Source organism: Orycteropus afer, unplaced genomic scaffold (genome assembly GCF_000298275.1).
Source record: "Orycteropus afer afer isolate SDZICR_OR568_19922 unplaced genomic scaffold, OryAfe1.0 scaffold00196, whole genome shotgun sequence".
NCBI classification, from domain to species: Eukaryota; Metazoa; Chordata; class Mammalia; order Tubulidentata; family Orycteropodidae; genus Orycteropus; species Orycteropus afer.
The window spans coordinates 3597610-3611191 of NW_006921783.1; the positions used below are offsets into that span (position 1 = coordinate 3597610).

A 13582-nucleotide genomic window follows, 5' to 3' on the forward strand; every position below is an offset into this window, starting at 1 on the left:
AAAATTCTGTGAAGATGACGGAAGCATCTGGGTAATGCTTCTCAAGGTGTTTCCTGGAGGTTTGCACAAAGATGACATTTTTCTCAGTTTCTCAGGACCTCCTTTGCCCATATTTAGGTATTTTATTATCCATGAGGCACAGCATCACCCAACGCCCATTCAGCTTTCACTTGCTATCTTTATGGAGATCAGTGTATTGACACACAGAGTTTTTTTTTATTTTATCTTCTAATACTCATTATTAGTTTTTTTTCTCCTTCAAACAAAAGCCAACTGTTCTAGCACTCTTAGAGTCAAAACTTTCATTCCATTACTGACAAGACTTATTTCTCTTTTTATACCTTATCTACTATCAAACATACAGACACCATCCACAGTCAAAAGTACCAAGTTATTTTGAATTTTACAAAGACTCCTGAAAAAACATGACTACAATCACTGTAGACATGACTCTGTATTTTGTTTTATTTTTTCCTTGTAGAGAAAATAACTATCATAATGTGCTGTTATCAAAAGTATAAGTTTCTATTGTTGTTATTATGTTGTTATGTGCCACTGAGTTAGACCCAACTCATAGCAACCCCCCCCTTGGGTTTCCAAGGTGGTATCACTATAGTAGATTGCCCAACCTTCCTTCCAAGGAGTAGCTGGTTTACCAATTTCCTTGACCATTTTGGTTATTGGCATTTGGGCTGGCTATAAATTTTGAAAATGTGAAAATTTCATACAGCATGAAGAGTGCAGTTAGATACCAGAGAAGTTAGAGAAGACTGTCATTACCACTAAGAGAAAATACAGAAACCTCTCCCTTAAGGAATTCCACTAGAACAGTATTTCTCAAAGATTCCACTTCACTAGAATCACCTGAGACTCTGACTATAGACACAAGTCACTGGATGCCATCTCCAACCTACTGAGACAGATTCCCCACGGGAGGGCCCTGAAAATGATTATTTTTTTTAACAAGGGTGCCAAGTCATACTTATGTTAAGTTGAGGCAACAGTGAAGTAAGTATGATTCCGTAGGGCTGCTGTCATTCTTTACTCTCACATTCATAGAATGGAATAGTAAAAGCCTTACTCTCTGGAGGCTATGCACTCAAATCTTTACTCACTTGATCAAAAGCTTACCAACTCAAGGCAAAAATGCTTCATGGTACTGAGAATATTAAGTACACACGCATATGCAATTTTAGTGTATTTCAAAGGGAAGAAATTAAATTTCAATACATAATAGCCTTAATTTCCACCACCAGGAAAGACTATATGTTGTTGTTGTTAGGTGCCATCAAGTCATTTCCAACTCATGGCAACCCTATGCACAGCAGAACAAACCACCACCTGATTCCACACCAGCTATATGATTCTTGCCATACTTGAGCCCATCGTCGCAGCCACCATGTCAATCCATCTTGTTGAAGGCCTTCCTCTCTTTTGTCAACCCTCCGCCTTACCAAGCATGACATTCTTCTCCAGGGAATGGTCCTTTCTGACAACATGACCAAAGTAGGTGAGATGAAGTCTGGCCATTCTTGCTTCCAAGGAGCATTCCAGCTGCACTTCCTCCAGGACAGATCTGTTAGTTCTTTTAGCAGTCCATGGTACTTTCAGCATTCTCTGCCAGCACCACACTCAAAAGCATCAACTCTTCTTCAGTCTTCCTTATTCATTGTCCAGCTCTCACATGCATATGAGACGATTGAAAATATCATGGCTTGTGTCAGGTGCACTTTAGTCCCCAAGGAGACATCTTTGCTCCTCAGCACTTGAAAGAGTTCCTTTCCTGCCCAGCGCTATACGTCATCTGATGTCTTGACTGCTGCTTCCACTGGTGTAGATTATAGAACCAAGCAATGTGAATTCTTTGACAACCTCAATCTTTTCTCCATTTATCATGATGCTGCTTATAGGTCCAGTTGTGAGGACTTTTGTCTTCTTTATATTGAAATGTAATTTACTGCAGACTGTATTCTTCAATCTTCATCAGTAAGTGCCTCAAGTCATCCTCATTTTCACCATGCAAAGTTGTGTCATCAGCCTACCACAGGTTGTTAATGAGCCTTCCTCTAATCCTCATGCCACGTTCTTCTTCATATAGTCCAGCTTCTCAGATTATTTGCTCAGCACACAGATTGAGTAAGTATGGTGAAAGGATACAACCCTGATGCACTCCATTCCTGATTTTAAACCCTGGTGATGCAACGGTTCAGCACTTGGCTGCTAACTAAAAAGACTGGTGGTTTGAACCCACCAAGCAGCTCTGCAGGAGAAAGACCTGGCGATCTGCTCCCATAAAGGTTACAGCAAAGAAAACCCTGCAGACAACGGGGTCTACAATAGCACCTAACAACAAGAGAATCCCAAGTCCCATCTCTCAACTAATACCTCACCTTAATTCCTCTTAGGAGAGGAGCAAGTCCTGAGGAATATTAGTTATGCCATTGTCAGCACAAAACCAAGGCACAGGTACACATTAACAAGTGTAGTTCCACCCTATGCCAAAACATCAAAAGCCTTTCTGAAATTGGTAATACTAGTGTCAAGTTTAGAAACAGGCCATTTCAGAGTTCCCCTGGCCAAAGGTAAAACCTATATGTGGTAAACCACACACAGACACTTACCTGTGGCACAACATCCTGTAGAAAAGTCACAACACTTTCCATGTAGGACTGCTCTCTGGAAAAAGATAAGATGGAGAAAAATGATCATGACAGCTTAAAACAAAACAGAACACGGAAAAGCTCTATCCATAAGCCCTAAAACCAAACTCACTGCCATCAAGTCAAATCCAACTCACAGCAACCCCTCCTTGGGTTTCTGAGTATCTCTATAGAAGTCGATCGCCCAACCTTCCTTCAGAGGAGGAGCGGCTGGTGGGTTTGAACCATCAGCCCTCTCATTAACAGTCAAATGCCTTAGGCACTATGCTACCAGAGCCCTCCAAACCAAACCAAACTATCATAGTTATCACTATGGAAGTTGATTGCCCAACCCTACTTATCTTATATTCAAACAACAATAAATAGGCCAACTCTTACCACCTGATAATTCCACTTATCTGCTTTCCAGTTACAGGGCCCTTTGTGATGTTAATAATTGCAAATGGCCTTTTAACATTTTTTTAACTTAATCTCTTCTTAAAAGCCATGTTCTCCTAATTTGATAGAGATAACTTCTAGTTTATAGGGAAGGAGTAATGACAGAAGACCAGGCTAAGGCAGGCTCTTAAGTCAGAGCAGAAAAATGTCCTGGTTAGAGCAAGATAAACTATTGCACATGACTCAGTATTTAGTGATCTTCCCTTTAAATTGGTTATGAACCTAGTCCTTGACTTGTATTTTACTTCAGGTACAGGCATTAGAACAAGTTATTATAAAGTCCTTGTAGAACATTTGGCATAAACAAGGAAGGGAAAAATATTTCTTAAAAAGTGAAGGAGAAACACTGTAAAGGACACTAAAATTGAGATATTTTAAAGTATACAAATATCAGCAAGTGGAGAAAAACAATTTCTTCAAAATACCAAATCAAATTCATTTCAGACAGATGTAAAAAAGTACATCTGAACAAAAGTACATCTGGAGAAATTAATGTGAGTTATCCTAAAGTCGGTAAAATGAGCAACATGCCTCAGAGACCTACAAAAAAAAAAAAAAATGGAGAGATAGGCCTATCTCTCCAACCTCATTTTTTTCTGCCACTCTCTTTACTGTTTCAGTTACATGCAACTTCAGTTCCTGGAATGTACCAAGCTCTTCTTTGAATCAAGACTTTAGACCATACCCTTTCCTTCCTTTTGGATCTCCAGCTTAAGTGTTACCTCCTCAGAGAGGCCTTCCCTGAATGCCTTAAGTAAGCTAAGCTCTCCTTGTCATTCTCTACTATGGCACACTATGCATTGATCATGACCTATAATTATTTTATATACTTACTTGTTTACTGCTTCCTCCACTAGAATGTAACTCCATTACAGGAGGGAACCCATCTCTCCCATGTACTTTGTATCTCCAGAATCTATAAGCCAATACACTTGTTCATGGTGTAGATGGCTCCAAAATTATTTATTTTAAAAATACTGAATGAATAAAAGATCAAAGAAAACACTAAAATTATGCACTGCATAACCAAAAGCAATACATTCTGGATATCATAGGGTGAGGTAGCATAGAACAGTGGTTAAGAGCATGGACTCTGGAGGCAAATTCCCTGGGTTTGATACCAGCTACATTTCTTGATTATGTGACCAAGGACAACTTCTTCTCTGCTATGGTTTCCTCATCTCTAAAATGAAGATCAAAATAGTATCTAACTCATAGCTAATAATATGCTTAACATGTTACACATTTCAGTTACCAAAGAAATACAGTCCTGGCAAAAGGAGGAGGAAAAAAGGAAGTATTACTGTGGTAAGTATATTATGCATATGGTCTGAGAAGGCAATCTTTATGTAAAATGCTAAACTACCTAAGGGAAATAAACCAAAATGCTGTAATTCTCCTAAGAGCATTTTAAAAGGCATAAACCAAGTCCCATCTTCTTACTTAAGGTCTCCATTGTCTAGTCCAACCTACCTTGAGTAAGCCAACTTCTCGTTATGACGGCTTCATTTTATTTATGAAAATGCCCTGCCTTTTCCACCCCTATTCACTTTACTCTCTTAGCCTTTAATATAACCTTGATTCAAAGTGCCCAAATTCTATTCAGCCTTTAAAGATACAACAGAAATAGAACTTTTTCAGATACTCCCTTCTAAATTCTCATACTGTTTTACTGGCATGTTTATTTTTACTGATTATAGTGATTTCAAACGTATATTATCTTAAGACCACATTATATTATAAGTTCCTAGAAAGATGTAGATACACTTTGTCAAATGCCTCAACTACAAAAATATACTCTCTATGGGCTTTATGCCTGGGACCTAGAGTAAGAAACAATTATACTCTACGTCATAATTTGGTAAACATGTAAAACCCACTGCCATCCAATCTGTCCTGACTCATAGCAACTCCTATTGGGTTTTCAAGGCTGTACATCTTTACAGGAGTAGAGTGACTCATCTTCCTCCTGTGGAGCAGCTGATGGGCTTGAACTGCTGTCAAATGTCTTACCCCCTACACCACCGAGCTCCTTAATAAACATATACATATACATATGTGTCACAAAACAACTATAACTTCTACTATATTTGATTTCATTTTTTAATATGGATCCTGACACAGTAAATTGATATAATGACTCACTTTTTCATTAAACACAGATTTTGAAAACAACTCTTCTTTAGGATTTAGCAAAGTGGTTTCATGCATTCTATCAATGTGTAAAATACAACTTGTCCCTCCAATTATTCCTCTAATTTAGCCTCAGCATCAATATTTGCTCACCTGGTAAAGCCAAAATTTAAAAGATCTTACAAAATATGCTTACTTTAGCAGCACATATACCAAAAAAAAAAAGAAAAAAAAACCTAACAAAATTAAGCAGTTGAGAAATGAGAAAGGAAACTTGAATATTGGCATTCTGAGCAATCATTCCTTCAGCTACTGGGATTATCTGAAATGGGCTTACGTGACAGCCTGGGGGCGAACCACAACTCCCCCAGTACAACGACTGGGTCTTCTAGGGGAATCTGTAGCCATAGCTTCATTCATAAAACCTGTTACAGAAGAAAAGATTAAGAACATATCATTTTGGGTGTGAAAAAAGGCTCCTATCTGCTCACTTTGAGAGATGCATTCTCAAAGAATGCCTAAATATAGCTAACTTTCCCAGCAATTCCTATTACACCCATTGGGGGGATGGGGGTGGATAAAATTTTCTCGCACATTACCCCGAGGTTTTAATATAGCACCAGGTCTCAGAATCATGAAACCATTTAAGATTCTTGATGATCCCTTTATTGTTAATATAAACTAGAAATCATGTAATGGGAATTGTTGCACAGGATCACATATGAAAACAAATGTGCTACCTTTTTGAGCCAAAAGAAAGAATTTACTGAAATTGTAGGTCGAGATAGTGAAACAGACATGGTGCAGTATTTCAAGAACCAGTAGTAATACTCTACCTTCCAACTAAATCTGTTGGTAATCCAAGAGCAAAACTGCACAACGAGTAATCAAGTAAGATTATTTTAAAATATTTTTAGCTCTCTGCGATTATAACCCCATCACTAGAGTCTAAATTAAAAAGTTGTATGTTAGAAGTCCTTCATCCCTTCCCATCCTAACACTAAATCCTGATCCCTGAATGTCTCCTGAGCATCTGAATCACTGAGAAGTATTAAAAAGCATTGAGAGTCTACTTTGTTAAGGTGAAAGGAGGATTGACAGCAATATTAAAAATCTTTTACAGGGCTCAGGAAAGCCCAGTCTGGAACTAATCTTGAAAGCCCCTAAAACCATCATTTCCAAGTAGGAAGTATTCTATCATCGCATTTGAAAATTCCCAAACTGGTGAACTCCACCTTCTACAACCAAAACACCTTATGCCTTAACTACCCCAGCTAGTTAAGTAAGAAAGAAAGACCTAAGTAGTTAGTAAGGAAGATTGAAGAACTGATGCATTTGAATGATGGTGTTAGGGAAGAATATTGAATATATCATGGACTGTCAAAAGAAGGAGCAAATCTGACTTGGAAGCACAGCCAGAGTGTTCCTTAGTTTGGACATGTTATCAGGAGGAATCAGTCACTGGAGGACATCATGCTTGGAAAAGTAAAGGAAGACCCTCAGTGAGATGGACTGACAAAGTGGCTGCAACAATGGGCTCAAATATAGCAAGGATAGTGAGGATGGCGCAGGACCGGGCGAGGTTTCAGTCTGTGAGTCGGAACCCACTGGAGGGCACCTAACAACAACAGCCCAGCTAACCCTTCTTCTGTAGGTACCTTCGCCGTCAGTCGCTCAGTCCTCTCATTTTCATTCCACCCTTTCTTCCCCGAATCAGTCTCCCAAACCTCGTCCTTTAAAGGTCCTGTCCCCTGAGAACGACCCTCTCCAGCCCATCAGGCCCGACTTTCCTAAAAGACACTTGCACAACATTACCCACTTAACCTCCACCGCAGAGCCACCGCTGCCCCCGGCCGCCCTCTGGCCCCTTGCCCTTCCCCCTTCCCTTCCAATCTCGACACCTCTCCCCCATCGAATTCCTGCCAACCAAACCCTCTCCCCTCACGCTGACTGCCCCTTGTCCTCTCCAAGCCTCCCCTAAGCCAGAGCCCCACCACCCCTCTCACCGGCCGCCCGCCGGTAAACGCTGTTCTCCAGCTCAAGGCTCAGTGTTTGGAGTCTCCCCTCTGTGATTGACGGCTACCACTTCCTACCACGCCTCAGCGGAACTACCTTTGTAGCCAATCCCAGGAGCAAACTGTCTAATGCCGGGCACCGCCCTTGGAGGTCAGCTTCGCCAACCAGCAAGTAGAAAAGAGGCAGACCCGCCTCTTGAATTGATCCAATCCACTCGGTGTGGGAGGAAAACACAACAGTATGTAAGTTCGGGTGAAGCCGAGCTGTCAGGTTCGGTTGTGATCGCAGGCAAGTGGGAAGGAGTTAGAAACATGCTATTTTTCTTTTTGAGGACGGCAACCTTCGTGGGTTTTTCAAAAAAAATCAACGTGCCCCAGACTCCTAACCGAGCGTCTCAGATTGGCAGCTAGAGGATAGGAGGTCTGCTCTGTTTACATCGGATTCTCGCGACAGCTGGTTCGAAGCTCAAAGCACGTGGACATGGCAGCTGCCAATCACTTTTAGCTGGCCACTCATCCCGAACCCGCCTTCTGCCCCGCCTTTTTTTTGTTGTTGTTGTTTACCTTCCGGGAGCCTAGGCTGGTTGGACCTTGTGGGCATCCCTGAAGCCAAGGAGGGGTTTATCTGAGTAAGGGGCGCGCCCCGTAATCTTGTCGATTTGAGCTGGAGTTGTGAACCACACCTGATTCTTCTGATGCTTCTCAGTTTCCATCTTCCTTTTCTTTGAGGATAGAAATCTCGCGGGTGTCATTCGTCAGAATTACGTTTCTCTTCTGAGGATAGTAATAATTGTTATTGATATAATGAACGGCCAGCACAGTCAGTCCTAACTAAGCACTTAATATGTGTTATAACATTTAATACTCACGACAGCCTTATGAGAATATGGCATATTTGTAGACATATTGTTTGTAACGACTTGGCTAATACGGCAATAAAAATAAAAAAGGCTTTAGCACAATGAAAGAAGGTATAGTTTTGTATAGAAAGTATAACGAAAAATATGCAGTTTATCAGGGGCTGGATAGCTGTGGCCAAGAATCCAGCCATTTGCTCTAGGTGCTCGATCAGTGCCAATAAATAGAACACCTAAATGTTTCATTTATCAGTCTAATATTTGAATGTTGACTAATAAAAAATTTTGAATGTTCCCCTTCCACCCGGTAATTCCCGTTCTCATCTGCCTTTTAAGACTTACTTCCTACACTGAACCAACCAAAAAATCTCTTTCCAATATTCTAAATTGTTCTGCTCCTAATTCCTGTCCATTACTGGCTTACATCTCTATTGCCTTTGAAGTGTTTGGGTTTTTCTCTTGTGTATATTTCATCTCCCCTAACTAGAAAGTTCAGGTCCTTACAGACATTGAGAGACTAAGGCCACATTTTGTTTCATGGCATTAACTGAAATTCCCCACAATGTAACAACTGAATTCCCAGTTCTTCCCTGTGGTTACCTCTTCCCTGTGTCCTTCTTTCCTACACATTCCTGGCACCAGGATTTCTAATTGTTCAATCTCCTTCTGCCCCTACCAGCCCTGAATACACTCATTTATTCAACACTTGACCTAGAATTGAAGCAAGAGAGATGATAAGTAGTCAATTTCTGAATATATTTGGAAGGGAGAATAGAAAGGACTTGATAATGAATTGATGTGGTGTGGAAGGAGAAGGAAAAATCAGATTTGATGTCTTGTGTTTTGGGTTTGAGCAATGAGTGATGCCATCACAGATAAGATGAACATCTATGCATTTTTTGGTGGAAGTGAATTTCTTTGCCTTGATTTCATCCTTTATAAAATGTATGAAGAATAGTTTGTGAACTTCGGAGGATTTTTCATGAGGATTAAATAAGTTTAAAATTGTTAGAATCAGCTAGGAAATTTCTTCAAATGAACTCAACTAAGTCTATCCAGCTTCTTCTCCATAAAGACAGCATGTGAGCATTTAGCTAGCAATAAAAGCTACAGTGACCATATTTTTTAATGGAATCTCTAACTTGTGGGTATTCGTATGTATAGCCAGCTCATGAGTCACTTTGAAGTATAAAGACATGGGCACACTTCTCAACAAACAATTCTTGTGACTGAGGGACCACAGAGGAAACTATTATTTTGGTAGAAAACAGTGACTTCGTGGCCAGAGTTCTTTATTTTTCCAACTGGTACCTAAGGCACTTGACTGCTAACCAGAAGGCTGGAGGTTCAAACCCACCAGCCATTCCTCAGAAGGAAGGTTGGACAATCTACTTCCACAGTGACACCCCCTCAAAAACCCAAGGAGGGGTCCCTATGCGTCTGTCTGATTTGGCAGATAACAGCAACAACACTATGGCCCATTATCACTAATGACTAAGGTTGACTCTTCTAAGGCCCTGTAGATCAAAAACAAAAGTGCCCAGAGAACAATCAGGGAACTATCTATATGCAAACCAAATTCAAGGTCAGTTTGTACTTTGTTGAGTGTTTTTGTCTTGGAATGCATAGGATTCTATTTTTAGCCTCAAGAAAGTCATTGTCTCACTTATCCTGGACACCAAAAACAGCTGAATAATTATCATGGAATTTCAGCAGTGTTGAAATAATCTGTGTTCACATGGTGAATGTTAATATTTTAATTTTCAGTGAAGTAAGAGGGGGAAAAAAGGCAAAAAAAAGTAACCATATTTCTCTAGAATCCTCCAATTGTGAAACGAAAATATATTATTGACAATATAGATGTCAACGCATTCCACATTGTAATTTTTTAACACTATCTTTTGGGTAATCTCCTTAAAAAAAAAATAAAATGCAAGAACTTGTAGAAGAGCAAAACCATTATAATCCAAGGTTACATAACCTCTTACCTATTTCATTACAATTGTGATCCCACCTATTACTAGATAACTGTGGTTTCTATTCAAAATTCTAAGTCTTTTCCATTGCTTAGTATGTGGGACCTGTTCAATTAACCTGCAGCTGTCAGAAGTCCCACTCTGCTCATTTCCACTTCCAGGCCTAAAGCAGGTCTAGGAAACTTCCTGAAGACGAGGTGATTATTTTCTTTCTTTTTCATCCTGTGAAACTAGGTAGTATCCATAAAGTGGCCACAGAATTTGTCATCCTAACCAGCACACCTTTGTGAAATGAGACTCTATTTAAAATTACACCAAACACATGCACACACCCCAAACAAGCAAAAAACAAAACAGAATAAACTAGGACTATCCTAAGCAAAGGTTGGGCAATCTACTTCTGTGGTGATACCAGAAAGGGTCACTATGAGTCGGATCCGACTCGACGGCAGTGAGGGATCCTAGGCAAAACATGAGGTATGGTCACTCTGTATCTGTGACACACTAGTACTACTTTGTAATTGCTTTCTAATTGATTGATGTCTAATTTTATTGTCTCTCTAGCTAAAATGTAAGCTGATTACAGCATAGATTATTTGTTCCATTTCTGTTCTCCATTATGATCTATTCACTAACTGGAACAAGTAATGTCAACACCCTCACTATTTATCCTGGAATCTGGAGCTGGTTGTTATAATTAAAGATAGCAGAAATTAAAGTTACTCACAAGGACCAAATATTGGTTTCATCAACCATTCAGACAATACCCGGGGTATGATTTGCCTTTCTCATATAAACATCACCCTGCATGAAAACAGCTTTAAAATCTGAGAAAACAGAATGTGTAGTAACAGTTCTGAGAAGCTAAGAATTTAATAAAAAATAATATATTAGCTAAGATTTATCAAGCTCATTGTGTCACTGTACTATTTTTATCCACATTTTCCCAACAAGGAATGGGACACAAGGATGTTAAGCCCTTTTTTCCTAGACTTGTGAGTAGTGGTGGAAGTTATTAAGTTGCTGCGGAGTCGATTCTGACTCACAGCCACCCTACCTGTGCAGAAAACTGCTCCATAGGGTTTTCAAGACTGTGGCATTTCAAAAGCAGATCACTAGGCCTGTCTCCCAGAGAGGCTCTTGGTGGGTTTGAACCACTGACCTTTTGAATAGTAGTCAAGCGTTTTAACCATTTGCCAAAACCAGGGATTCGAGTGGTGGAAGTACACGGTATCTAAAGCCCAGCTTTGTGGCTAGAGGACTGAAAAGCGAAGACTACAGACCAGAAAGAGCTCAGGAAAGTGACTCCATAAGTGCATAAGTGTGGATCTTATCCTAATCAGCATGTCAAAGACTATGAGAACTGAACTGACAGATAGGTCACTGTCCAGGTCCCAGACTAGCCACTGAGTGGTACACACAAGGGACAGATAGAATAACACAGCAGATAGAAGTTTGGAAAACTAAACTGACACTGGACCACTGCCCACAAAAGGGGGCTTGAAACTTGCAGCATTAACCTAACCAGATTGCCCATGAAAAGAAAAATATCAATCAATGTTCTCCATAGGAGCTAAACAAAACTCAAGCATGTCATAATATTCAAAATGTCGAGGATACAATCCAAAATTACATGGTATACGAAGAACCAGGTAGCTATTAATGATTTTTTCCAATTCACAATGGAAAAAAATCATCAACAGATGGCAACACTTAATGACACAGATGTTAGAATTATTTGACAAATACTTTAAAACAGATATTATAAAAATGCTCCAACAAACAATCATGAAAACTTTTAACATGAATGGAGAAACAGAAAATCTCAGCAAAGAAAAGATATAAAGAAGAGCCTAAGGGAAAATGTAGAATTAAAAAATACAACAAAAGTTCTAACAGAAAGGGGGGAAAGGGTGTAAAAAGAAGCAGAGAAGAGAATGTAGTGCTGAAAAATATTTTCAGAAAAAATGGCTGAAAACTTATGTTTGGTGAAAGACAAACTTACAGATTCAAGTAGTTCACCCAACCCTACACAGGAAAGCCCCAAATAAATTCACATATAGCGACATCTGCTGAAAACTAAAGACAAAAGAAAAATAATAATAATCCTAAAAGCAGCCAGAGAAAAATAATATATCACCTAAAGAGGATAATTTGAATACGTGTACACTTCCCATTTTCTCATCAAATCACTGAGGCCAGAAGAAAGCAGCACATTTTTTAAAATACTGAAAGAGGATTATACCAAAAGGAAACTTGAAATATCAATGAAGAAAGAGCAACATAAATAGTAGGCAAATACAATAGACTGTTCTCCTCTTTACTTATTTAAAATATAGTTGCTTATTGATAGGAAAAATTGTAAAACGCTCTGATAGGGTCTGATAGACACACTAATAAGATACACTATATGACAGCTATAAAATAAAGAGGTTAAACGGTGGTAAGGTTTCTACCTGAGGAGTCAGCCACAGGGATCCAGGTGAGGGGAGGGAACCTAGGTGAGGGGAAGAAACCAGGCCACGCCCCACAAGCAGCAAGGAGAGAAAGCACTGGAAAGGAGAGAAAAAGGCCAGGGGGACCAGGACAGAGTGAGGAGTCAGCCGCAAGGATCCCGGTGAGGGGAGGGAACCCAGGCCACAACCCACAAGCAGTAAGGTGGGAAAGCAGGGAAAAGGAGAGGAAAAAAGGCCAGGGATCTGGGACAGAGCGAGAAGGCAGTAAGCGGCAGAGATCCAGGTAAGGGGACGTTGGAGAGGTTTGGAACAGCTAAGGGACACAAACTTCTCTATCAGTTTGTCCTACTATGGTGACTGACGTGTTGCTGTGAGTCTTGAGGCTATGCCACCAGTGTTTCAAATCCAGCAGGGTATACATTGTGCACAGGTTTCAGCGTGGCTTGCATACTGAGACTAGGAAGAAGAAAGAGGCCAACCATTTCTCAAAGAATTGGCCAGGGAAAACGTTCTAAATAGCAGACAAACACTGTCTGATACTTTACATTACTGCACAACTTTATGAATAGTTCAGAAACATTATCCAATACAGAGGAGAAGGATGAGTCACTTAGGTTAAAAGGCTCTCAAAATACTACTGGGAAAGAGCTGCATCATCAGAGTTAAACCAGCCTTACTGATATGGATAAGGTAAAGCTTTCGAGACCTCCAGTTACTGGCATGGCACGATTCAAATTAAGGAAAAACAGCTGCAAACATCCATTAATAATTGGAACATGGAATATATGACGTATGAATCTAGTAAAATTGGAAGTTGTCAAAAATTAAATGGAACGAATGCATAACGATTGATATCCTGGTCATTAGTGAGTTGAAATGGACTGGTTTTGGCCATTTTGAATCAGACAACCATATGATCTACTATGCCAGGAATGACAATTTGAAGACAAATGGCGTGGCATTCATCATCACAAAGGATGTTTCAAGATCTGTCCTGAAGTACAATGCTGTCAGTGATAGGATAATATCCATACGCCTACAAGAAAG

At 39.9% G+C, this 13582-nt stretch overlaps 1 protein-coding gene across 1 annotated transcript in view; it reads right to left on the minus strand.

Moving 5' to 3' along the window:
- BCAS3 (BCAS3 microtubule associated cell migration factor) overlaps positions 1 to 5651 on the minus strand; it is a 727666-nt gene extending 722015 nt beyond the window's left edge. Inside the window, exons 1-2 of the mRNA XM_042781927.1 lie at positions 5569 to 5651; positions 2622 to 2676 (exon numbers count right to left, since the gene is read on the minus strand). Of these exons, the coding sequence (XP_042637861.1) occupies positions 2622 to 2676; positions 5569 to 5651 (138 nt within the window). The remainder of the gene's footprint in view (positions 1 to 2621; positions 2677 to 5568) is intronic.
- Between the last annotated feature and the right edge of the window lie 7931 nt (positions 5652 to 13582).